This window comes from Macrosteles quadrilineatus, unplaced genomic scaffold (genome assembly GCF_028750875.1).
Source record: "Macrosteles quadrilineatus isolate MER2022 unplaced genomic scaffold, UCM_ALF_1.0 Scaffold_5__1_contigs__length_97177068, whole genome shotgun sequence".
Taxonomy (NCBI): domain Eukaryota; kingdom Metazoa; phylum Arthropoda; class Insecta; order Hemiptera; family Cicadellidae; genus Macrosteles; species Macrosteles quadrilineatus.
Genome location: NW_026542598.1, coordinates 28,275,618 through 28,302,632, shown reverse-complemented (window position 1 = coordinate 28,302,632; position 27,015 = coordinate 28,275,618). Strand labels below are relative to the sequence as shown.

General features: G+C 36.0%; 1 protein-coding gene across 1 annotated transcript; it reads left to right on the top strand.

Annotated features, from left to right (window-relative positions):
- The first annotated feature begins 1,272 nt into the window (after positions 1-1,272).
- On the top strand, positions 1,273-26,137 carry LOC128994203 (staphylococcal nuclease domain-containing protein 1-like). The gene is made up of 18 exons (XM_054418582.1): positions 1,273-1,572; positions 8,069-8,187; positions 8,333-8,475; positions 9,234-9,385; positions 9,950-10,117; positions 11,720-11,887; positions 12,242-12,406; positions 13,983-14,116; positions 14,520-14,732; positions 15,863-16,046; positions 18,800-18,941; positions 20,390-20,499; positions 21,773-21,961; positions 22,506-22,734; positions 23,941-24,002; positions 24,397-24,549; positions 24,920-25,126; positions 25,580-26,137. Exons 1-18 carry the CDS (start codon positions 1,519-1,521, stop codon positions 25,688-25,690), a joined length of 2,703 nt encoding a protein of 900 aa, XP_054274557.1. The 5' UTR covers positions 1,273-1,518; the 3' UTR covers positions 25,691-26,137.
- The last annotated feature ends 878 nt before the right edge of the window (positions 26,138-27,015 follow it).

Sequence of the window (27,015 nt, the reverse complement as noted above, 5' to 3'; positions counted from 1 at the left end):
ACACCTGATCTGTGATCTGGATCTGACACTTCTATCGTAATCGTATCGTATATCGGTCGGGTCTCGGGTCGGGATCGGCCAGTTTTTCTGTCTTTCTGTGTTTGTTTTGTGTGGTGGTTATTTTATCTTCATCTTGTCAGTTCAGCTGATGATTGTGAAAGTTCAGACCGTAAGATCTAGACAGTTAAGTGGTGAAGAGCAAACTCGAAGAGTCGATTTTATATGTATGATGATAGTTTATGTGTTGATTTTAGACAGTTTAATTATTATAGGTGTCTTACACGGTTTTTTTTTAAGATTTACATTCCCAAAAATGCTGATTCTGCTTATTAATAATGAGATGTAGCCTAATTTGAGAGGTTGTATTCAATTTCGAAGATTTAAAACGCTGGTAATATTTTTATGTAGGTATGGCTGTTTTCCATTTTTTTTTTTTAATTATTGAATGACCGAACGCAACTCTATTAATAATTTTCGCCGCTCCCTAAAAAACGTAAATAGAAGCATAGAGTTTGTTCTTATGTGTTTTTGGGGGGCGGGCTGTCCCTAACATAGTCGAAATAGCCTATTTCACTATAGACAGAATTATTGACCCACTGGTAACACAGTTTTCCCATAACAAGACTAATCCATTACTACTTAATATGTTACTTAATATTGTTTAAAGGACTTACGTTATATGTGTGATTGTGATAGGGGCTAAATCTAAATCTAAATTAAAGTATAGGTTTCTGTTTTAAGGGATGCAAAATCTGAGAGATCTTTCATATTTTTACAAAAAGATTGTCCACTAGGATTTAGATATAAATTTAAATTTGAGTACCGGCTTTTTATTATAAAAAAAACAAGTGTTTATTATTTTCCCATGTTCGAATTGTACTATTTAAAAAAAATTATACTTATAATCTGATAAAAAAATTTATCACAAAGTAGAATATAAACTGTTTTCCGTTGAAAATTAAAGAAAAAAAGAAGCTAATTGCGGATATTCTGTTCTGGTTTTGGTACATATTTTAGTTACCCTGTATGTCTCTTTTGTGTATAAGAGGTTACTTACCTATAAGAGGTTTTATATTTGGATATTTTGTCCATTTGTGTCCACTGACTGCGATATTTTGAAACAAAAACCATGTAACCACCAATAAATAATTTAAGGTAAAACTCTTATTTATAGTGACGATACAACGTGGCCTTCCAATATAGTGTATTTTATCCGTAAACCAAAATCTATTGAGTAAGCAGACCACTTCAAAATTGAAATCTGTCACTTTTACTTTCACTCACTCACGCCACATCATCATCGTCATCATATCAACCCCACACCTGCCTGTTAACGATTGTTGCCAGGAGTATTGGATATTTGCCAAAATATCAATTATTTTAACTATTTGAGGAAATCATGATTTTTAATTAAAGGAATTTGTTACTGAAATAACTACAGGTTTTCTTTTCAACCCGTGACGTCACGTGAGTTGGCCCTTTTTCTGATTGCAGTTGTGCCTTTATGAACTTCTAACGATGAGCGCTCCGGAGACCCAACCGCGGAACATATTTAGAGGAGTTGTAAAACAGGTAAATTTTATTCAAGATTTTTGGGTTTTATTTATAGATCCAGTTTTTAATTGGTCTCATATAGCACTCTTCAACGTACACAACAAATTTATTGCTTTTCAGATGACAGCCATGCTGGCACGTTTTACCTCATGGCATGCAGAACATTTTAATCAAATTTGCTCGAAATAAAAGTTAATAGCCCGCTTAAAGTCTCAAATTATTGTTCAAACCATACTTCTCATCACCTTGATAAGAAATGTTCCCAATTAATTAAAAGTTTTCATTTAACTTATCTTCTCCTAACCTATTAGAATAAAATTGGTAATTTTTGGACTAATGGCTATGCTGACTACCATAAGCCTATTTTAAGTTAGTACTTAGGATACTAAAATCAGATCTTCCACCTTTACTTAAAGCCGAGGCTTTTAATACAAGATTTAGCTACAAACGTAATTAACGTACGGTAATAAACTTAATTGCAGAAAAACTTTCCCCCCAGAGGTTTTGTATTAGGCTATGAATGTGTGTGTGTGGGGTAGACTTCCATATCTGTTGGCACAAACAACCGAATAAAAATATTGGTTATTCGATTGTTTCATTTGATTTATGGTTTGGTCAGTAGTGTTAGGTTAACCCTACTAACTAACCAAACGATATATCGATCAATATTTTCATTTGGTTGTTTGTGCCAACAGATATGGAAGTCTACCTGTGTGTGTACTTTAGATGTTTGGTCTATCAATGAAAGTTTACGTAGTCCTAAAGAGTCTAGGTAGTAAAAATCAGGGCATAAAAAACCAATAAAAATAAAGCACCTTACTTAACCCCCCGCCCTCCCCCACATTACTCAAAAGAGTCACAGGTGGTGGTTTGCTCGCTGCAAATGCAGGTGTCTTATTAAGATGTAGGTAACTTACAGGGCTATGTCGACATGTCCTGAAATGATAACTCATTCACCATTTACCACCAGTAAGTTACTTCTCTCTACATTTTTAAGAACGGAAATTTCCAATTCTTACTGACCTAATGCTGACGGTTGATAGTTAGCCTAGTCCAGGCCTTTTTTAGTCTGTTGTTATGGACTTCATATAATTTTAAGTTACCATTGGCCCATGCAATCAGGTAAAATTCAAATCTTTGAGCTCAAAACAAGTTCCAGTTATAAAATATGATGCATTGGTGTCTCAGCCAAACTAGATTTTATTTTAGGCCTAGGCCTACTCTGTGCAACTGGCAATTTGTTTTGTAGCCTACAGTTATTTTCTGAGTAATAAGGTCCGAGTTAACGATATGTATGGTAGAGTGGGGGAATTGGGACCCATGTTTTTATATGTTTATTGTCAGAAAAATCAAAATATGAGCATGCACAAGGTTTTCAACTGTAATTTGTCTTCTTATCACATGTTTTTCATTTTTTTTATAAATTTTACTATGAAAAAAAAAATAGGCTAATAATTTGGAACCTATGCTTGGACCTATGCTTATAAACCCATAAGCACCTACTTAATATTAATTTGTGGGGGTAATAGGGTTCTAAAAATGAAAACATAATAGGCCTAAACAAAATGCAACAAACTTTATTGAAAAAAAATTTTTTAGGACATTACAACAGTTCAAACTATTTTTTCCAAAACATTACACATTTTTCTTAAAAAAATATGAAAAATTAACCAGAGCAGATAACAGCCAGAAAATATAGATTTAAACTGTTAAAGAGATGTATAGCTAAAAAAAAAAAAAAACTACAAGTACCGTATATTTTATGTCGAACCTTTTTTCTGGTCATATGCAAACTTTCCGGAATTTCGCTTTTTCAGCCAAAAGAATTTCTAATAAATGGTAGTTATCAGTCCAAATATAAGTTAAAATAGGCCAATTATGGGCTTAACTCACTCTTTTAGGCCCTAGTTTCTTATCAATTGGTTGTAAAATAAATTTTTTACTTTTCTGTACACCTGTGATTCCAACCCGATGTAACCACGCGATGAGACTGGTTCCCAATTACTACTCCATGCTGGGGTAATTGGGACCTACTTCAAAATTCTCTTTTTACACCACCACTGCAGCCACATATAATTATTGATTAATTAGGCCTATATGTGGGATTAATTATAATATTAATATTAATTATATGTGGGATAACAAAATATGGGTCCCATTTCCCCACACCGGGGTAATTGGGACCCACTTTTTTTTAAATTTATAAATTATTATTTTTTTTTAATTATTTTAAAGCCCTAACAAACTATTGCTTAAACCTGTAATGTGTCAAAAAATACATTTTGGTATGATTATTAATTCATATAATATATAAAAAATAACTCAAAATACTACCACGCTTAAGTTTTGCCACATGTTTAACATTCGGAAAAAAACACGGCTTGATTTTTTTTTCTTATACATCGAACACAAGATTACAATTATCCAATAATTTGTGATGAAACCCCTTTAGAATGCCTAATCTTTAACGTATTTACAATTTTGTTTAAAAAATAAATAATACAAAATTTTAAAAAATAGCTCACAATTACCCCCGGGTCCCAATTCCCCCACTCTACCCTATTTTAGTATAATAAATACAGACTAGGCTATTTTCGCATACAGTAACTAATTGATGGGTTAAAACACTAATAACAATTCCTAAAATGCTTACGTAGCTTAGTTCATTAGGGCCTATAACTTAAACCTTACCTTCCTAATCCAGCTTAAAATTTCATAGCACTTTAAATAACAAAAAAATCCGCATAAAGCCTGACTTATCTTCCTTACATGCCTTTTCTGTCATCAAAAGGGTTTGAAAAGTTATAGAAGCTAGGTTAGGTTTAGTTAGGTTGGAACAGTTTCATTTTAGCGAATTTCCCTATATAGGGAAGTAGTTATTACCGTAGGTGGCATGGTAAGACCTGGAACTGGGGGCCCGATAAACTTTCTCAATTTGATTTCCCTAGAGGCCAAAAACACCATTCTTTCAAATTTTTATAATATATGTAGGGCCTATAATATATTTTACTTTAGGTGTTCACGCAATAGGGCTGCTGATATAGGTATTAAATTATAGTACTAGTAAATAAAGTACAACTGAGCACCCTGAATATTATTTAAAACATACAATATATAATATTCAGGATGCTCAGTTGTACTTTTACTTCTTTAATATATAGATATACATTCAAGAACGCGATAACTTGAGTAGGTAATTTTTGTCCGAATTTGATGAAAATTGGTTTGAAGGTGTAAGGCAGGATAAACTTGAATGAGTTTGCGAACCAGCATGATCAGACCATGGGAAAAGGGTTTTATGGCCCGGGGGTTTATGGGGTAAAAATTGGTTTACTCATTTTTGACACTCAAAACTCAAAATTTCCGAATTTATCACTAGACCATTTTAAAGACTAAAAAGAAAATAATAATTTAGTATAAGTTACCCAAGTGTTTTTGTACGGTTATTAGTTGTGGATAAAATAAAAAAAATGCAAATTTAAAATTCCCATTTTAGGCCTAGGGTATTCTTATTGAGAATGATGTAAAATGTTGTAGTTTGCTTGTTTATGGAATTATTTTGATTAAACTTGGCAAATTTATTTATTTTATACTAAGCTACTAATATTTTATTTAAAAACACACTTTATTAGCCTCTCTGTAGCAGCAAACCTAGGTAGGTACACTCATTTATTTATTTATTTAATTATTTATTTATTTTACCTTCCAACGGTCAAGAACCAATTTCATTAAACGTATTGATTAAACGCCTCATTAAACGTATTCTAAAAAAAATAGGTAGATTTAATTTAAAATAAGGTTGGAAATTCGCTTAGTCTGCAGGTTTGCTGAGGTGGGGGTATTTTTATATAGGTACCGTACCCTAGTTTAGCAAGGATGAACCTATTAACTTGCAGAATGTTGTAAATTGTTGTGAGGCCTAAGCTACTAAGTTTTTATTTGAATGTTGTCGGGTAGTATTTGTTTGTAAATTAATTTGTATTGCATGTAATCAGCTGTTAGCTATCCACATATCTTCCTTCTCTTCAAGTGTTAAGTTAGTCGCCAATAGGACATAGACTTGCACCAAAAAACCATCAGAACCATAAATGGTCTGGGCTTAAATAACAGATGATCTCATTCAGTACTAAAACTAGCAGTGGTGGCGATTGACCAGTAAAAGTAGGGGGGCGAAAACCAGCAGGAAAGCGGGGGATTTTATTTTGTATAAGCTTTACATTCATATATCTATACATATCTCCAAAAGTGGTGGGGGGCAGCCATCACTCTGTTATCCCCCTAATTGTTGCCATTAAACTACATAGATGTGTTGCTGTCTTATAAATAAATGAATAATAATGATCCAGGATTATATATTGTAACTATCAGGATTATTATTATATTTTAGCCCTGTACTATCTTAAATGGAACTGTTAACCCGGGTTTCGGTTAAAACCGGGGTTCTACTGTACTGAATTATTTGTTTTTTAAGCTCTTTAAAATGGTCTCTAGAGAGAAATTGTGAAATTTTGTTTTCAGAGCCTGATCAAAATAGAGAAAAGCCAATTTTTACACCATAAAACCCCGTTCCCGTGGTCCGATCATGCAAGTTTGCAAACTCATTCCAGTTTATCCCGCCTTACACCTTCAAACCAAATTTCTTCAAAATTGGAGAAAAATTACTAAAGTTGTTCCTGGTACTTTGGTATTTTAATTTAGGTCTACTTATATCAACATTTAAAGTAGCCCTCATTGGTGTAAAACAAAATATATATACATATATAACATTTTGAACAGATGGTGTTTTTGGCTTCTGGGGACATTAAAATGAAAAAGTAAAAATCGGTCCCGGGCCTAGGTCCTGGGCCAAACAGCTACTTCCCTATAGGGAAATTCGCTAAAATGAACTAATACTGTTATTCTAATGATATTTTGATCTGAGTTATTTAACAAAGCTTTAGGCCTACGTGATGTTGTGTGACCTAGAAAGACTTAGTTAAATGTTCATAGTGATTACAATAGAATCAATAAATGGTCTCTTTAAAGGTAGTTAATTGTTGGTAGTGATGACTTTTTGTGGACTACTAATGGCCTTGTCTGAAGACTAGTTAATGACCCACTATTACAACCCAACTGTAAAGCCAGTTAATGTTTCATGTCTTTAATATGAAACAAATTTTAACTTCACATTATTAATGAAATTTTAGTTTTAATTTCTATATAGGCCTACAGAATTTTATATAGGGCATTTGAATTTACAAAGTAATTAAAAGTAGTAGCCTATATGGAACTGGCTGATATGGAACTAAGTACCAGTAAAGTTTTTTTTTTTTATAGATGAACACATGAAAGTATATTTTAAGGGGAATCAAATAATATGCTTAGAAGAAAACCAAACTTAGAGATGAATGGTTTTTGTAGTACCTTTCTATTTTGAAAATTTGATATATTAGTCGAGTTTTTGGAAGTTAACAATGCAAACTTATATGTCCTATACTTTTATAATGAATTAAATGAATATTTTTTTGTTTACTTCTGTTACAACAAAAAAAGGCCATCAGAGTCATTGCTGGCATCAGCTCAAGAAAATCATGTAGATCCAGTTTTAAAAAATTCAAACTTTTGACCCTTCCTGCTCTTTATATTTTACACTTGGCACTTTTCATTAAAAACAACCTTTATTTATTTGAAAACTGTAAAAAAACTCATAGTTATGAAACTAGACACAAACAACTTTTGGAAATTCCAAGCCACAGATTAGCTTTATTTCACAATGGACCCTATTATCAATGCATACAAGTCTACAACAAATTGTCCTTTTATTTCACAGACCAGTCTTTGAGCCTTAATAATTTTAAAAAGAAACTTTCAGAAAAACTGATTGCACTTTGTCCTTATGACATGAATTCATTTTTATCCTGTCAACTGTAATATTAATATTTGTATATATTTATTATGTGTAAACTATTTATAATGCATGATTTGTACTGACATGTCACATATTCATTGCTGATATTCAGCCTCTGTATTATGAATTTTTGTGATGAATAAATTGATTTGATTTGATTTGTTCTCAAGCTTTTTAAATGATCAAACAATTAAGGTTGGTGTGTAGCAATTACAACAGGCAAGGTTTAAACAGCCTTGCAAGCTCAAGTAGTGTCTCTCAGTAAGCTTAGGGTTTTTTGTCCTACCTTCACATCCTAGGACGCGAGGCTATAGCCTGGAACTTTTTACAAATATATGTAAAGCTTAGGACAAGAGAGTTATGCCATTGGTGATTTTCAGGAATTGAACCCAGGATCTCTAGAAACGAAGCCCATGGTCCAGCTCGCTCCTTGCAAGCCTATAAGAGCCGTAAATCAGGCGTTGATAACTCTAAAATGCCTAATATGTTTACTGTGGATGGTTACAAGTTTCAGAATCTCGATATAACACTGAGTGCTGAATGGTTTAATAATAGAACGTCTTTGGTCACTCGATGACAGTGTGGCGGGTTTTCGACGGTTTAACTAATAACTTTGTATCTTTTCAGATAATTTCTGGTGAGTCCATCGTCATTCGAGGACAGCCTAAAGGTGGACCTCCTCCAGAAAAGACCATCACTCTCTCCAGCATCAAAGCTCCTAAACTTGCCAAGAGAGCGACTGCAGGGTGAGATGATTGTGTTTACCCTTTTTAATAGTAAAAAGTATTTTTTTCCATCTATAGTTTAAGCATATATTATTCTATGGTAGGCCTAATATTGAAGCTTAACATAGTAAACCTAGTTTTCATTAACTTGTGAAACTCATTTCAGTTCTGAAGAGACAAAAGATGAACCCTGGGCGTGGGAAGCAAGAGAATTTCTGCGGAAGAAGCTGGTTGGAGAATCCGTTACCTGCGTGGCTGCGGAAAAACAGCCCCCAGGAAACCGGAACTACTGCTCTGTTTACTTTAAAGGTCCATGACTATTGATTTTAAAACAAATACTATCATATTGATTTTGTTCTTGTTAACGTAGTCTTCTTTTTAGTCACGTGTTGGTAAGACTTACTTGGATAGTTCAAACAGTGCCAGTTTTTCAACTTCCATTCTCCTTCTTTATTCTAAAGAAACCCCTTGTAGGGGTGAAATGTCGAGATAATTGTATTATGAACTTTTTGTGGCTTGTAACTGCCTGGAACTCTTTGCTTTGGTTAGTTAGTTGTGTATCCAATTCTCTCTTTCTTAATGAATTCCTAAGACAAGCGTATTTTCCTCTTAACACATATACATTCTAATTCACAAGGAAGGAAAATTAGAGTACCGGTATGACTTTTAGTAGAGCAGTATTCATAATACAGAGACAAATTCTTGAAAGGGTAACTGTGGATCCACTTTGGCTACGTAGCTAAAGATAGGTACAGGTTGCTATAGTGCTTGCCGACCATTTAGTAGGTTGCCAGTTTTATCCTATACAAAGTCAAATGCTCTTTGATGGTTTGTAACTGGCCCAGCTGTCCTCATTGGGCTTTTAATATATAGCTCTGGCACCCTGGCTAAAAAACCAGCAGATCTTAGTCAGTAACGAAGCTAACATCTAGTGTAAAACACTCATCCTTCCTTCATTCATCTGTGCGTAGCAATATCTGCATTGTTTCTAGTTACCATATTTCCAAATTTTTGTATTCAATGTCATGTTGCCTACAGTCGATTACAATTTGAATGTAATGTTACAGATGAGAAGGGTGAGAACATGAACGAGGCACTGGTGGCCGAGGGGCTGGCCTCTGTGAGAGGCGGAGGTCCAGAGGTGGCCAAGCTGCAAGAGCTAGAGGCCCAGGCCAAAGCTGCTGGCAAGGGCATCTGGAGCACCGACGACCGCTCAGCTGTAGGTTACACTTACCACCTCTTAGCCTAGCTGTTTGTCTAAAAGTTTAGAAAAAACTGGAGTGTTGGGTTTCTGTTCTGAATTGGCCTACAAAGTTTTTTATGTCTTCCCTTAACACCCTAGGCTGCGCTTGAATCTTGATCTTGACTTGTTCAGAACTGTTTTCAGGCCTGTTTTTGACACTGTCATTGCCCTAGGCACAACTAATTTTAGCGCCCCTTTGCAATCCACCTTTGCTTTGGTGCCCATCGACCGGGAATAGCGGGTTGGATTTTTTAACCGGTAATTATGCGTGAATTTTGTATTTCTACCTGGATTTTCATTTTACCACGATCGCTCATGACAACAGCTACATTTCCATGACCGCGGGATACGGTTATATGTCATACACGGCCGCGAGGGATTGTAAATTTATTTTTAAGTACCTATTACCATCGAATGGTATTATAAAATTGTTTCGTCATAGCTTAAAACTTGAACTTAATATAATATGATTGGAGTAAAGTAAACATTTTGTGGGCATTCTACTGTACCTGTATTCTGATGGTTGTATTTTGTCAATAGCACGTGAGAGATATAAAGTGGTCCATCGAGAACATGCGCAACTTTGTGGACAAGATGGGAGGCAAGCCTATCAAGGCCATCATTGAGCATGTGAGAGATGGGTCAACTGTAAGGTGTTTCCTCCTGCCTGACTTTTACCACATAACACTCATGTTGAGTGGGATCAGGGTAAGTACAATGGTGGAACTTGTTTAATAAAAATCCTTTCTTTCTACAGGCTAAGTTACGGCTACATGGTTCTTTATCATACTTAACTTGAATGCATATAAGTATATCATAGAAACATTATTTACACAAACAGTGTTAAAAAAACAATATTTAAATAACAAAAATTAACCAACAAAATTACTCACACACTCAGTCAGCAATTTACGTAAGCGCCAAAACTTAGGACGCACCAGCCATACACTAGAAGTACGATTTGTTGAGTGCTGCCACAAACCAAAGACGACTATCAAGCATTTTTATGGAGAGAGGTAGATTGTTCCAAAGAGGGCAGGCAGGCAGTTACAACAAACACCCTGTTGTATGCTGTACTCCTATAATGTGCTATGCACAACGTGAAAGATGCAGTGTGTGAACTCCTCAAACTACCCTCCTGGAAACTAACATCTCATATCATTCCCAAATCTCATTAACTCCATTGAGCTTGTGTGATGCCATTGACATCAATGAATTCTTGTGGTTTACAAACTGTTTGTTTGCAATCAGAAGTGATCTGGTGTTACAGCAGCCAATTTGCTTACATCTGTTGTTTTGTAAACATCTGTGATGTCTGGTGTGAAAGATGTTCACAGCCATAAAGAAAACAGAAAGAGCTCAGACGTATTGAAACAATTGTTGCTTTTGTCTTGGCATTGCTATTGAGTATTGTTACAATAATAACAGTTACAACTTATTTGTTACCCAAAGTTGGTTAATTCTCAGAACATTTATTTTTAAATTTTATTTAGCAACTTAAATTGTAAGGTGTTCGTAGTAAAGTCCCCCAAGTGAACCGCAACAAGTTATTATCATATGGAACTGATATTTACTTACAGACAGGCTAAACATAATAAAATTCCACTTCAAATTAATTATACTAAAATTATCTTAACACCAAAGTTATTTGATAGAAATATAATAGATATTTTGAGAATACAGCAGTCCCAGTCTCCATCTTTAACAAATATCCTTGGACCCTTGTCCCATCCCAAAGGTCGAACCATTAGAAGTAGTAACAAAATTGAATAAATGTGCAAACTCAGTAAACCACAGTTTTACATTACACAATTCACATGTGGTGAATTGCAGTGGAAGTTAATGTGTTACAATAATTAATATGTGTACATACTGAAAAACGCTAACCAAGGTTGCAACTGTTGTTAGTGTGACTATCAATGAAATAGGCATGTGAGAGGTTTTAAGTGCCTCTGAACCGTCTTTGAACTAAACACATCTTAACGAGAGAGAGTCTATTATAAGTCAATAAGTCATTTATTGTACATTTTTTAGATTTTCACAAATTCAACTGGATGTGAAAATCGCTATAATGTTTTTAGAGATAAAAAAATCTCTTTTGTATGGAAAAATGCATTGTTTTAGTTCCTTATTTGTTTTAACATTTTACTTTAATTATTAATTTAATTATCACTGTTTAAGGGCTGACCAGGTACGCCAGCCGCAACAGACGGTCTTAATGATCATTGTCCTGTATGTTGTTCTAAGAATGTCATATTGCACTCACTTAAGCACTTTTTCATTCATTCATTATAGTGATTTTTTGCCTAGTGTAACGGATTCAAGTTGGATTCTGAGGGAAGACCTGACCCATCCATCAAGGTTGAGTACGCCGAAGAGGCTCGCTACTACGTTGAGTCCCGGTTACTACAGAGAGAGGTTGAGGTGGTCTTGGATTCTGTCAACAACAACAACTTCGTTGGCACCATCATTCATCCTGTTAGTGTTTTGTTAAATATTCTAAAATATGATTTGGTTTAGTAGAGCAAAATTTTCATTAATGGTGATTTTCACATAGATAGTTTGGTATTTTACCAAAAAGGCGAGAATGATTTTGATTGAAATTTAGTATGTTATTGTCCTTTGAAACAAAATAGTACAACTCTCATTGCCGTAAAAATTACAGTTAAAACAAACATCACAGTTTTTCATATTTTTTCCATGAGATATCATTCTACAGTTTAACCCTGATAAGGATTGTAATTACTAGCAAATGGGAAAAAGAAATGTGTCAAATTTCTGATATCATTAGTTTCCTCCATAGTCAGAGATTGTATCAATGTGTTTGTCCAGAGAGGCAACATTGCAGAGCTGTTGCTGAAGGAAGGGTTCGCCAAGTGCGTGGACTGGTCCATCGCCTTCATGAAAAGCGGAGCAGACAAACTGAGAGCGGCAGAGAGAGAGGCTAAGGAGAAGAGATTAAGACTTTGGAAGGACTACCAGTCATCCACTCCGCAGGTAAGCAAAAACTAGAGGTGTGCGAAACAGCAAACATTTTTTAATTTGATGTAACTATTCGATATAAAGGATTTTCTTTCTATTCACACTTGTCAATGGAGTAAATTATCAATAAAAATTTACCAGATTGTGTCCTGAAAAATTTTTATGATGTGGTATATTGACCTATTTGTACACATACATATGATTTGTTAGTCGGGTGGACCGATGCTTCTAGGTGTCAAATGAGGCAACTCAAATCATGAACTACATTCATGTACAACTTGTAAGGTGAAGAAATATTTATTTTCAATCATATATTAGAAGAGCCTGTAAGCCTATTGCTGGAAATTACAGTTAATTGCTTGCCCATTTCATAATTTTTATGCTCAGCATCATATTGTTAAAAGCTTAGTACATATTCTATTTTATTGATTTTACAACTAAAGATAGTTTTGTTGTGGATAAATACAAACCTTGATAAGATTTATACGGAAACTTTAGATTAGTTCACACTGATGGATTTAGACCTTCAAACTATAAGATCAACTCTTAATTGAGAAAGTTCAGCTAAGTTCAGTTGAAACGTTTTAGACAAGCTTAAATAAATAACTTGTATGGCTTGGAAATGGTCTCAGTACATGCCTTAAACAATATGAACTTGAAAAATATAAAATATAAGTATCAGAAAGCAATCTGTGTTACTAATTATTCAATTCAATTCAAACTTCTTTAGTCATTATTTTTCACAATATATATACAGGGTGGCGCGAAAAGTATGGTCAGTTTTGAAATCAACATAACGGAAATGATTTGACACATAAATTTAACTGAATTACGTTTCTGGACACTTTCAAATGACCCATTACAAAAATTAACCTTCTAAGTTACAGGGTTGCTAGTAAGCTATGTCATTCAAACTATACAAATTAAAAATATATATATATAAAAAATCCATAAAAAGAATGTAGCTGACTTTGAAGCGCTGACGCTCTTACGGTCTCTATTTTTGTGGAGTAACTGCCGTTCAGTAGATTTACCAATCATGACGGACCCTGTTGTCGGAAATGCTGACGTGATATGATCTGCGATCAGGAACCAGTACCTTTACGGGCTACACCAAAATGTTATAGAAACAGCTGTTCTGCAGTAATAAAAGATTCACTGTTTCTGAAAAAAAAGAAAAAAAACATTTCCACATCAAAAACGCGGTGCTCGACCGACCGCAGCACCCCTACGCTGCAAATTGGATTGAACGACTGGCAGTGGACCCGACCCTCCCGTAACTACTAGTGCAACGCAGTTCAACTTCGACCGTCCTTTTTGCGCCACCCTGTATATACATTGAATAGTGTCAGTCAAACTTAGCCTAAGTGACGATCTCATCCATGCAGGAGACTGTTAAAGTTAGTGCATTTTAGTGCACTAACTTTATTTTAGACTGTATTTTAGTGCAGATTTTACCATTCAGTCCAACCTGTTCCAAGGAATACTTGTCCAAGTCTTAATATCTCTCACTTAAAAAACTATAACTTATTTATAATTTTTTTATTTACATAGTAAAATATATTTACAAGGGATATTATTCTGTGTTTAGCTATCAGGCAAAGAAAAAGAATTTACTGGTACTGTGATGGAAGTTGTCAACGGTGATGCTCTCATGATTAAACTGCCAAGCGGTCAGATCAAGAAAGTTTTCCTGGCAAGCATCAGACCTCCCAGAGATCCGAGGTAAAGGTCTGCAGGAAAATGTGTGTAATTATTCAAACTAAGAAACACGCAAACGACATTACTCTTAAATTTCAAAGATTTACTATAACCTTTGACGATGAATGAAAACTGACATAACATTTCTATGTTAAACTTGACACCAGTTTTAAGATGAAATTGGACACGGTTCAATTGAGCCAGCAACAACGTTTGCTGTTGTAAATTACTAATTTCTGTCGAATACGCCAACTATTTTATCCATTCAAACTGATAGAACTTTTTGTAATCTTAGGGTTTGGAAAATGTGCATCTTTTACTTTTATGACACATCAACTCTCTCGGGGACGAAAACTAAGGAAGAAACTATAATTCTACACTAGTACATTTAATTATGTTCTTTTTTTAATAATTTTTTTTATTTTAGCGGGCCAGCACCTACTGGAGATGGATCACAACCGTTGGCACCTCGATCCAAGAACTTCCGACCTCTTTACGACATCCCATGGATGTACGAGGCACGAGAGTTCCTTCGTAAGAAACTGATAGGAAAGAAAGTCAACGTGGTTGTGGACTACAAACAACCTCCGAGAGACAACTTCCAGGAGAAAACTTGCTGCACTGTGACTTTGGCTGGCCTGTAGGTTTGAAAGATGTGTTTTAGATTGCTACTTGTATATATGAATCTTTAAATACATCAAATGGAGGATGGGATATAAAGGTTAGAGGTGAGCGTACATCCGAAAGTTTGGTTCATATTCGGTTGGGTTAGGATATCGGTGTCCGAACCGAGCACAAATTTGATATCCGATACTATCCGTTAAATATCTCACTTTATTGGATAGACCGTATATTGTGACGTTTTTTAGTGAAAACCTTCAAAAGTTAATAATCATCATTAGTTTACACTTTCCAAGGACGTAATTTGTCAACATTTTGTTTCGACGTTATAGCATGGACGCTACATCGGCTGAGGAGTAATCATCTATGACAAATATCAAAACACTTATATGAGCGTCTGCTTGATATACTACGTAACACCCGGAATTGTATTCGGATGAATCAGAAACAAGATGGTTATTTTAATTCACTTTCGACACATAGAAATGAAAAAAGTGCAGTTGAACTAAATATTAACCATCAAAGTAACACCAAACATTTAATTAAAATCTTGTATTCATTATTTTCTTTCTCGAGTTTTACTTTTACTTAGCGTTAACTATTTGTAAACTCGAAGAGGAAGATGTCTGTTGCAATAATACCGTGTTCTCGTTTGGTTGTTTATTGGTTGTTCGGTTGCTTGTGCTTTACGATTCATGTAGAACCAGACTAAAATAAAGCAGAAAAGGATTACCAAGTTCAAATAAAAGTCAATTCGTATTTTAACATCCTGTTACTTGGATCACTGCGACACAATTTTAATTTTATATACAAGTTAATACTCCTACTTCCGATTAACCGGGATAAAGTAGGGTTGAGGCTGTTTCTCGACAATAAATACAAACACTTTAAAATGTGGAAAATATTTGTATTTTCCCTGTCACTGATAGCAATCAACCATGGCTGTTTTAATCTGGGAAGAAATATGCTTGCTTTAAAAAATTTGAAAAATATCGATATCTGTAATTTTAATAATACAAAATATCATTTTACACACTCGCAGGACATTGTATTTCTGTAAGGTTGATTGAAGCATGTTATGACAGGAGCATAGCATAACTGAAGTGTGTTGTGACAGGAACGTAGCATAATAGAAGCGTGTTGTGACAGGAACGTTGCAGAGGCAATGGTGTCCAAGGGGTTGGCAACAGTTGTGAAGTATAGACAAGACGACGACCAACGATCCTCACACTACGACGCTCTGTTGGCCGCTGAGATGAAGGCACAGAAGAGCGGCAAAGGACTGCACGCCAAGAAAGACACACCTAGCCACCGGATAAACGATTACTCTGGAGTGAGTATGATCGATCAATAGTTTCTGATAATTTTGAGTTATCGAGGGATTACTGTACCCTTAAAACCACATTTAAACTTTTAAAATTGTTTACCTTTACGCAGTTTGGTAATAGAAAATGCCGTATTGCGAGTTGCATCGATTCGAATCAGATATCTTTTGAGTCAAATCGTTGCTTTGAATCGAAAATTTGTTGCTGTTTCGCACACCCCTACCAGGAATTATGCGTAATTTTTTGGGAAAATCCGGGAATTATGCTTGAGTTTTATATTTCTACCAGGAATTTTCAATTAACTGGTAAATTGAAAATTCCTGGACGTTGATGATTTCCACACAGGCACAAAATATGTTAATGATTTTGCCGCGATCGAGGAAGACTGTGATTATGTTTCTGTTACCAAGAGGGATGGAATAATTCCCAGAAATGCTTGGTGGATCGACCTTGGTACTGTCCGATCTTCTTCCAACTTACAACACTTATAATTACTCTGAATAAAAAAACCCTACAAACATTGCAAGAGCTGCACCCAATTAGTGTATCTTTGATAATGTGTGCCAAAATTATATTTAATTACCTCTTTACAGCAGACTCCCTCTTATTCGGACTCCACGGGACCGAGTCCAGTCTCGTAAAGATTTAGCGTTTAAATGCAAGTTTGACTTAAATTTAGGAGATCATTGTATTTAGACCACATGATCACTGGTCTCAAATCTTTCCCACGAGAACGGTTGTTTCAGTACCGCCCAGGCCCACTTTTATAAACGGGCAGACTGGGCATATGCCCAGGGGCGCCGGTGGTTGGGGGGCGCCTGAGGGGCGCTCTGAACCACCGCCCGCACTAGGAAAATAGGGTTTTCAGCCGGGATTTCAAAAATAAAATGGGTGATTTTAACTTTTAATTAAGTGATTTTCCCTTATTGAAGTAAATAAATACAACAAAATTGAAAATACTCCCTTTAGGTTATACTTGGTGTAGTCAGGGAAAGGCAGGCAGCAGTGTGAACCGGGCGCACTCACTATACTATCAAAGGCAGGGAGAGGGAGGCCTGCATGGTGGAAGGAAATACATAGGTGTGCTATTCCCGTCATATGCTGACGTCACTCAGATTGCAAAACACCATTTTACCATTGAGAAAAATTATAAAAACAATAACAATCAAATCAAAACAAATATACACCACAGAGAACTTATATGGCAATACATCAGCTGATTTTTTTTGCAATTTGGGTGACGTCAGCAAATTACGGGAATAGCACGTAGGCCAGCTGTAGTCTATAGGCCTACGGTAGACGTGCCCCTCCTCTCCCTACCAGTCCCACCCCCATCCCCACAAGTCACAACTACCAACTACCGCGCGGCGCCAGTCCAAGTCCAGTACAGTAGTACAGTACTCCTCCCTCAGTAGTCAGTAGGTTGTGTTCGTGTTGTGCCTGCTGCACAGTCGTCAAATCAGTCACAACACAACCTAAACTATGACAGTCACTAGTCAGTGTTGACACTCACATTGCAGCTAGAAAACCAGTAATAAATAAATAGAAGTGTTGTTACAAGTAAGTAGGCCTATAAACAGTGAAAAATGCATAAAAAACCTAGTGGAGCCGAGAGCCGCAAGCGGTTGGCTGAAATAAAACAAACTCAAGAAGCAGTTTTAAAGAAAGTGAAATGTATTAACCATAGTATTTCCACTGATACGAAATAGAAAACTCCCTCCCGAAACAAAACTGGTAAAAAAAAAACACGCTAATGTATACATTTTTATATGTATAGGCCTATAGTAGAACCGTAGAACCATAGAAAATCATACTCCCTTAGTAGAATCTCGTTCAATACGTGTGTAATGCAATGAACTGCACACTGTACTGTACTGAACAATAATCAAATCACTGCGTAGTGAATTAAGCTATTGGCGCAGGGAAAGATGCCAAACACCAAAGATTGCAGTCACCCCAACCCCCAACCCACCTGCTGTGAATTTCGGCGAACTGATGAGTCAACCCCCTTCCCTCTTCCCCTCCCTACACTGCTGTGGTCAAAACCTTTATAGTTTATATATATATATATATATATATATATATATAAGGGGGGCGCTGCTTTTGGGTTTGCCCAGGGCGCCACTGACCCTTAACGCGGCCCTGGTACCGCCTACTTCCTACCGATCTAGTCCGGTTAAACCGAAGTGCTGATAAAAATTGTCCGGTTAAAGAGATGTAATTTCCGCCGAGTGTAGTCCGGTTAAAAGGTGTCCGGACAAGAGGGAGTCTACTGTATCAGTTACACCTGTCATGAATAAACTGTGGTTTACTGACTGAATTGGTAAAATTAAAAAACCTGAAGGATGAAATAGTAACAAAATAGTTGGTTGTACCAAGTTTATAGAGTCAACATACAATTTATTGACAATATCATTCTTTGTTATTTGCTGCCCAGAGCTGGATTGCCACATAGCACAATGTTTTAAAAACAAAAAAGTTGCTGCCATGCACTGTTCAAGACCACAATTCGTACACAACAGAGACCTACACCAAGGATATCCTAACGCACACGGTACGCGTCCCCGACTCGTGTTGTATCCGTAATCTTTTCCTCCAATATCACAGCACTGGCAATCTTGTTTTGCTATCAACTGACTTTAGTCAGCTGATAGAGCCATTTGAATTTGACTTTAAGATTACAAAGTTTAAATAAGTCCATTTTAGTGGTAGTCACAATTTACAGATTTGCATTTGCACTAAGACTGTTGTTGGTTTTCAGGATGCGCAAAAAGCGAAGCAGTTACTTCCACATTTAAGAAGGGGAAACCGCATTGAATCGTTAGTTGAATTTGTAGCAAGCGGTTCAAGGTTACGACTCTTCATTCCCAAGGAAAGCTGCTTAATCACATTCCTTCTCGCAGGTAAGGTTTTAGTGGGAATTAAATTCCTTATCTATATTGAAAACAAGTTTTGGGTGTATGGAATGGGTTTTAAGAAATCTTGTGCGTACAGTACAACCCAGCTAATCCGTGACTTACGGGACCGGGACCATGGTCGGAACAATGAAAAGTCAGAGGAGCATATTAAATTAATTTCTTAAGAGACATTTATTGATCGCAAGAGACTATTTTGCCACGATCACGGGAGATGATGATGTTGTTTCTTTTACCAATGGAGATATTCAGGTATTCAGGAGTTTGTCGCAATAGCAGATGGGCCCCTAACAACGATTAAGTTTCCAAGATTGCTGGAGATGATGATGATTCCGGTGACTTCTGGTGTGCCACAGGGTTCACACTTGGGACCATTCTTGTTCAGTATGTTTGTCAATGACGTTGGTAACTCGTTGAGCTGCAAGTATCTCTTATTCGCAGACGATATCAAGATCTACAAGAAAGTGTCTTCTCCGCAAAACATCAACATGAACTCCAAGAAGCTCTTAATGCCGTTGCGATGTGGTGCACCTATAACTTGATGGAACTTAATTCTGGAAAGTGTGTAGCTATGTCATTTGGAAGACCTCTGAACTTGCTTGTCAACGACTACACAATTCTAGGCACTCAGCTAAAAAGAGTAAATGGGGCTAGAGATCTTGGAGTGTTCATAACCCCTACTTTGGACCCAGGTGAACACATACAGAGAATATGCAAGAAGGCCAATTCTGTACTGGGTTTAATTGTCCGTATTTCAAGGAGTGGTGCTTTCTCTACGAATACTTGGAAGATCTTGTATGTATCATTGGTGAGACCAATTCTCGAATACTGCTTCACTGTATGGTCTCCGTTCTAAATTGACCATATAAATTCCTTGAAAATGGTTCAAAAGCGCTTCCTTCGCCTGGTTGGTGTTCGAGCAGGGATTTGTTATACAGATGTAAACACTGATCAGGTTGCAGCTCAACTACAATTGCTGTCACTTTCATCAAAATGAACTGCATTGGACCTGATTTTCCTGTATTGATTAAAATCTAGTAGGCATGTGTTAAGGTGTTTTTGAATCAGAAGAAAATTTAACAACCTCCAATGCTGTAAACATTAGGGTTCCAAATTTATTGCAATTTTTTGTTATTTTCCCCTTAAGATCTAATAGTTACTCCCACCCATTATAAGTTTGTTATTGAGTTAGTTATATTGATATTATATAGTTACCCATTATAAGGGTCGTTGACAAGCAAATGGGAGAAAGTATGGGTCAGTTTGCTGGTATCGTTTATTTTCCTAAATAAGTAGACAATTGCACCTTACACCTTACTGTGCTCAAGAACTAATAATAAGTAGCAATTTTATCACATCAAAGAGATGTTCGGGATTTGTTGGCTTCTTAACCCCTTAAAGGCTCTTACCAATTGCACAGTTGCCCTCTGTTGCAGGCATTAACTGTCAAAAAGCCCCGAGGCAGATTCCTGGAGGGAAGGTGGAAGGAGATCCGTTTGGAGAGGAAGCTTTAGCCTTCACCAAGGAGCGTTGTTTACAACGAGAGGTGAGAAGAGTTAATATTTTGGTGTAATCCTTAGTTATTGGGGATCGATCACAGATTGGTTCTCTTTTCATCCAAAGATAGCTGTTATAAGTTTTTGAGATACAGTTTTCTAAATATTTTATGAAAAAATTATACACTTTATATATTAAGGCATCTCTTTATTTGTCGATGTAACAAACAATTCGCTCCTCGCACACCACATGATTTCACCCGCCCGGGAAACCATCTGACAGCCTAAATCCTTTATTGTACAAGGAGCGTTAGGTTAACCAAAATAAAAGGGGGGGGGGAGAATGGTTTACATAATCAAAATTGCAGTTTAACACGTTCGCTGCTGACCGCTAGATGCCGGGACGGCGCCAGGAGCTGAACTAACGCTCGCCGCTGCGTAAACATTGCTGCCGATACACTGAATTACAGTAAAAACAAAAGTAGTTATACTGGATGGCAATGTTCTGCAATAAAACTGGCTTTGGACATAGTACTAAGTGATTCTGATAGATAGCAGCACTACCCAGGTTGCAGTCGGTAAAGTAGTGTCGCTATCTAGCAGGAAGGAGGTGGGACAGAGCCCTGTTCTAAACGACCCTGGTGGTGATTTTGGGAAACTATATTTTTTATTGTCAGAAAAGTACGTCCCCACGAGCTGCAAAGAAATATAGGACGCTCGTGACGAGCTGGCTGATCGATGGTAACGTTAAACAACAATGAACGGCCGTGGCCCGTTTGACGTTCCGGAACGTCCGTAGCAGCGAACTTGTTAAGCAGTTTTTTAGCTTCCTAGTGATGAGAATAACACTAAATTGTAACTTAAGTATATGTTTTGGTTATAAATATAACACTTTTTGTGAATGTTGAGGAATGATGTATACGTAGATCTATCGTGTGTAAAAAATATTATTGCTGCTCTACTGTTTTCTTTAAACCATCTTGTTTGATTTTTCTTACTATAAAATCTTTTGCAATGACACCACAATTTTGAAGGCACTGACTGACTGGCTTCTGTTTCTGTCTAATTAACGTTATAAATCATAACCGAAACCCGTGCCCCTCTTTGGTTTGGTCACGCCATGTTATCTATCTTTGTCTATGCATTTCAGTCTTTTTTTTTATGCCATTTCAGTTTATTGTTGTTTCTGTTAAAAGTATTTTTGTTGAGATAGGTTCTGCTGTATAGATTTCCCACTACATTTGTATTATTGCTTGCGTTTTTGGCTTTGTATTATTGCTCCACGTTTTTTCAGCCCAACTGAAATATACACACTGTTCACAGGTAGAAATCACAGTGGAGAGTACAGACAAGGCAGGTAACTTCATCGGATGGTTGTGGGTTGAGAACACTAACCTGTCTGTGGCGTTGGTCCAAGAGGGATTAGCAGAAGTACACAGTTCTGCGGAGAGCTCAGAGTTCTACAGACAGCTGGTCAACGCAGAAGAAGCGGCCAAAGCAGCCAAGTTGAAGGTATGGTTAAAACATCGCTTTATCTTTTTTTGTCCCCCAATTTTACATTCCAGGACGCTAGGCTTTAGTCCGGAATCGTTTTATACTTCAGGATAGGCCTTGAGGGTGGTGCCACTATCACTCAGATTACATCGATTGGTGATTGGCAAGATTTGAACAAGGGATCTGGAACTGTATATATGTTCCTTACCTACAGAAAATACATAGCGGGTTTACTTGGAGGTTGTGGCTAAAGGTGGAGCCCCTTAGCTTCACCTTTAGACCAGCTCAAGTATTTTTTACAATAGTTGTATAAAATACTTGGAACCATCACTCTATCGATTTTCTTTGCAAATACCAATTTTTAACTCTACCCTTCAAATTTACTGCAACTACTAAAGATCAAAAGAACACCAGGCCAAACAGCATCAATCTCGGACTCAATAGTAAAAGTGAATGTAGCCCTCAATTCAAGTTTGATTTGTTATAACAAAAACTTTAAATTCACTAGATATGAACATCTGAAAAATGAGTTTCAAAATCAATAATTCTCAAATGTTTGCAGATGTGGCAGACTTATAACCCAGAAGAGGAAAAAGAAAAGCACGAAGAGGAACAGGTAACGGAAAGGAAAGTCGAACCTCAAAAAGTGTTCGTCATAGAAGCAACGCCAGACCTCCATGTATTCGTTCAACTTGAAGAACAAGGACCAAAGTTAGAAACCATGTTAGCCAAGCTGAGACAAGAACTAGAAACTGACCCGCCTCTTCCAGGATCATACACTCCCAAAAGGGGTAGGATTTAAGTTTTGATTTAAGTTTACAATAGTGTTTAATAGGAGCTTTGCCCTTGTCTTTCTACAGAGCATAGCATAAGCCAGAGAGCCAACAGAGCATAAGCCTAGCGTTACAAAATTAAGTCATTAGAAAATCCCACATATTTTCTATTAAAATTGAAAACGTTTTAACCTCCATTAAATTATTTTTTTTGAGGGGATAGCACTCGGTTTTGGAATATATTAAGGAATAAGGAATGTATACACTAATTTTTATAAAAGAGTTCTAGGTAGTTGAAAGCACACAAAATGTTCACAACACAATAAACATGAATAAATTGCTTGCAGGGACAAAATGTCAAGTTAATTGTTTTGTGAATTTTCTATGTGCTTCCAACTAACGGGAACTCTTTTCTAAGGTAAATCAGTTGGGTATCCCTTCTTCCTAATTGTATGTACCATAAAATTAGTAATTCATGATCAGATATAAGCTAGTAAAAAGATTATTAAAAAGCTTATGTAGTAGTAATTTTATACATCTCATTCTCATGGTAAGCATAAATAATAATAATATTTAGTCAAATAATCAACTTTATTTTTAATAGCTTATAAAATTCACAATTACAATAAAATGTAATTAAGACAGTCATTTATATAAGAGGGGACCGATGCACATTTTACAAGGGTTCGAAAGTTGTTTGCTAGGCAAAACAAAAATACGTACATAAACCTTTTACCATTCAGAGATTATGTTTGCTTCAGACAGTTATCATCCTTAAAATAATTCTACCTTTTTACTTGAAACAAAATTTGTTTATTGTCGATCTAAACAATACAGAGTTATTTTCCTACATCAATCAGGTTCCAAACATAAAAGTAGCGTGTTAAGTTCATTTTATAATCTAACTGTGGTTAAATATAAAACTTAAGGATTAGCATTTAAACACTAAACCTAAACCGTTGTGTTGGTCACCATCACTGGTTCTTTGAAAGCGAACTCTAGAAATAAACTAAAAGCTAGGGGTATGAAGACCGGAAGCAAATTACGTTTTAGCTAACATTTGTCACTCCGCTAGATCATAAGCTTTACAATGACTTATCAATCGTAAAAATCTGTTTAGTAGGATGGGTGAATAAGGGATGATACAGAGAAAAAACTTATTGTATTAAGTATACAGATTTTACTTGTAGAATAGGCTTACTCATGTCATGAATTTAATTGCAGGGGACCTGTGTGCAGCTAAGTTTACTGAAGACAATTTGTGGTACAGAGCAAAAATTGAAAAGGTGCGTACTAATTTAACTATTTTATTTAAATTAGCCTTTTAAAATAGACACATGTTACAAGTCTTTTGTTCTTAACGATCTTATTTACTTGGCAACCCAAAAGGGGAACGTTAAATTTTCAAATAAGTTGTGTAGCAAAATTTTTTTGAGGTAGTGGCTGTCGTCAATCAGGTTTTTAAGCCAGAAATAAAATATTTTCAACATTTGAAGGAAATTGTCAAAGCCATTATCGAGATCTTTGTGCAAGCAAGCATACATACAAGCAAACATTGCCCAAGAGTATAGGATAATATTGTAAGCTCCTGTAACTGAATATTATAAAATAACCCAAATCAGTAATAACTCCATACCAAACAGAGTGTTAAGAAGGTAAATAAATGTTAACTGTTGACAGGCAAGTGGGGGCAAAGCGCAAGTTCTGTACGTTGACTATGGCAACAGAGATGAGATTCCATTCTCCCGTCTGGGTCAGTTGCCATCAGCCTTCGCCCAGGACAAGTACTACGCTCACGAGTACGCCCTGGCCTGTGTAAAGCTGCCTCAGGACGTAAGTAATCTCAGCAGTACTCTTATATTTTTAATAATTCCGAGAGCTGTTTGGAAAGTAACCTGCAGCGAGCTGTATGAAAACAGTTTATTATACTTCTTACTAAATAACGACATCTATACTTTACTCTTCCATATAATTACCATACATTTAGGCACTTACAGCATCCTATTATTTTATATTACATTAAAAAAAAACCTGTTGAATTCATAATAATGTTTGTAGATTGATGCTTTTATAGTGATCTATCCAAAATATTTTTGTAGACCAATATTATTGTTAACATGATTGTGTCTCATCTTTGAAATACCATTTTTGTATCAAAGTAAAGTTTTTTCTTAACCTCTAAGCGTATTTTTGTTTTTTGTAGCCTGACTACATCCAAGATGCCATTGAAGCGTTGAGAACGGACACGATGAATAAACCAATCCTGCTTAACGTGGAATATCGAATGGCGTCCGTGCCGTACGTGACTCTCACTGATGAGGCAACCAACAATGACATCATCGAAGGTCTGATCAAGGACGGACTGCTGCTGGTCGACACTAGCAAGAGGGACAGGAGGATACAGAAATTGGTGAGGAAATACTGAAATACATGACGATGACATACAATAAAGTACGGTATATACAATACTGACAGTACGGAAATACATACTCACAGTATGCGAGATTTTGGTTTAGCTAATCCGAAAACGGGGAAATCTGGGAATCATTTATGAGTTTTTTAAAGAACTGGGGAATTCAAATATAAAAACCAGCCCAAAATCACAATTTTTTCACATTTGAATTGTCAAAATTTGCAATTTCGGGAAACTAATCACAAATAATGGACTTTTTTGCTATCTCAAGAAGTGATCTAGAGTTGAGATAAGTGATCTAAGAAATTTAACTTTCAAGTTTGTCATTTCTCAAAATTATTTAATACAATTGGAGAGGATTTCTGTTTATTTTTTACTATTGTAATTTATTCAAGTACATGTTCAATTTTTTTACCTAGTCTCTGGTCATAATCTGTTGTGTTGTTTCAGCTCCAGCAGTACACGAAAGCACAAGACGAAGCAAAGAAGGCCCATATTGGAGTCTGGCAGTACGGTGACATAACCGAGGATGATGACAAAGAGTTTGGCCTCGGCCGCTAATCATTCTTACACACCAGTTCTACCTGTGACATAATGATAATAGTGTCGAGAAAACTGAAAAGTTACTTTCAGATCTCAAGCTTGTTGAAACATAATCAGACATAATGATATGCATGTAATTATTATCGATATTTGCATCCATCTTCCATTAACGTATCGTTTAGTAAGTTTTTCTTTGTTTTTTTAGCCTGTCTGATTTTTGGACCGGTTAGAGGTTAGTTTTTATTTTTGTGGTTTTTATTATCGAGACTGATGGTAAATTATTTACAATGTTTGCTAAGAGCATATTTTTACGGATGTTTTATTTATCGTTAAAGTATTTATCACACTGTTGTGTATCCGACATACGATCATTTTTATATGAAATATTATGAAAGACCAATTGATAGTTGATTTCTGTATCAGGGATTTGTGGGCTGAGGCTGTAAGAAGATAATTTAAAATCAATTGTGTTATTTTATTTCTCCTTTTATATCTCCTTGATTAATAATACTGTACCTTTACTATTGATACACTTTGTATCCAAAAGTTGATGATACTGTACTACTAATCCGAAACCAACCACAGTCAAACCATGATTATTAACCCTAATAAAGGGGGTGGGGACATTTTGGGTAAACTACATTCTCGGTTATTGAATGGTTGGAGTTTAAAGGAAATGGCTTTTCAAAAAGACCTGAACGGTCATTTTTACGTTATTTTAGTTACTGTAATCTTAAAATCTACAAATGTATACAGTAAATCTATACACTAAAATAAACGACAGTTGTTTTCTGAACATCTCTTTATCTGTAGTATATCTATGTTGTATTCTCCATTACATTCCATTGGCTAAACCGGGCCTACTACCAGTGTCATGGCGGACGGTTCCTGTTGCTTAGCTAATATTCCAATTGGTTAAATTTTTTATGATTTTGATTAATGAATAAAGGGAGTGGGTTAGGAAGGGAAGTAGAGATAAACACCACAGATTATTACTGGGGAATGTGCTATTGGGCCCTTAAATTACTGCTACAAAGTAGACTTTTGTCAACGGGAACCAAAGAAAAACTTTTATAAAACTATAATACAGCCAATAGCACTCTACGGATCTGAAACCTAGACATTGACGAGGAACAACGAAAATAAAATAAGTTTATGAAAACAAAAAAAAACTAAGAACTATGTGTACCTTCCCATCAACAGAAATTGGGTGTGGAGGAACAGAACAAACAAAGAATTAAGGGAAATTTGCCCTTAGGGGTAGCGGGGGTAGGGGTAGCTCAAAATTTTCAAATAGCAAGTATAGTCTTGTTTGGTATCATTTTGTAGGTCTTGACAAAACA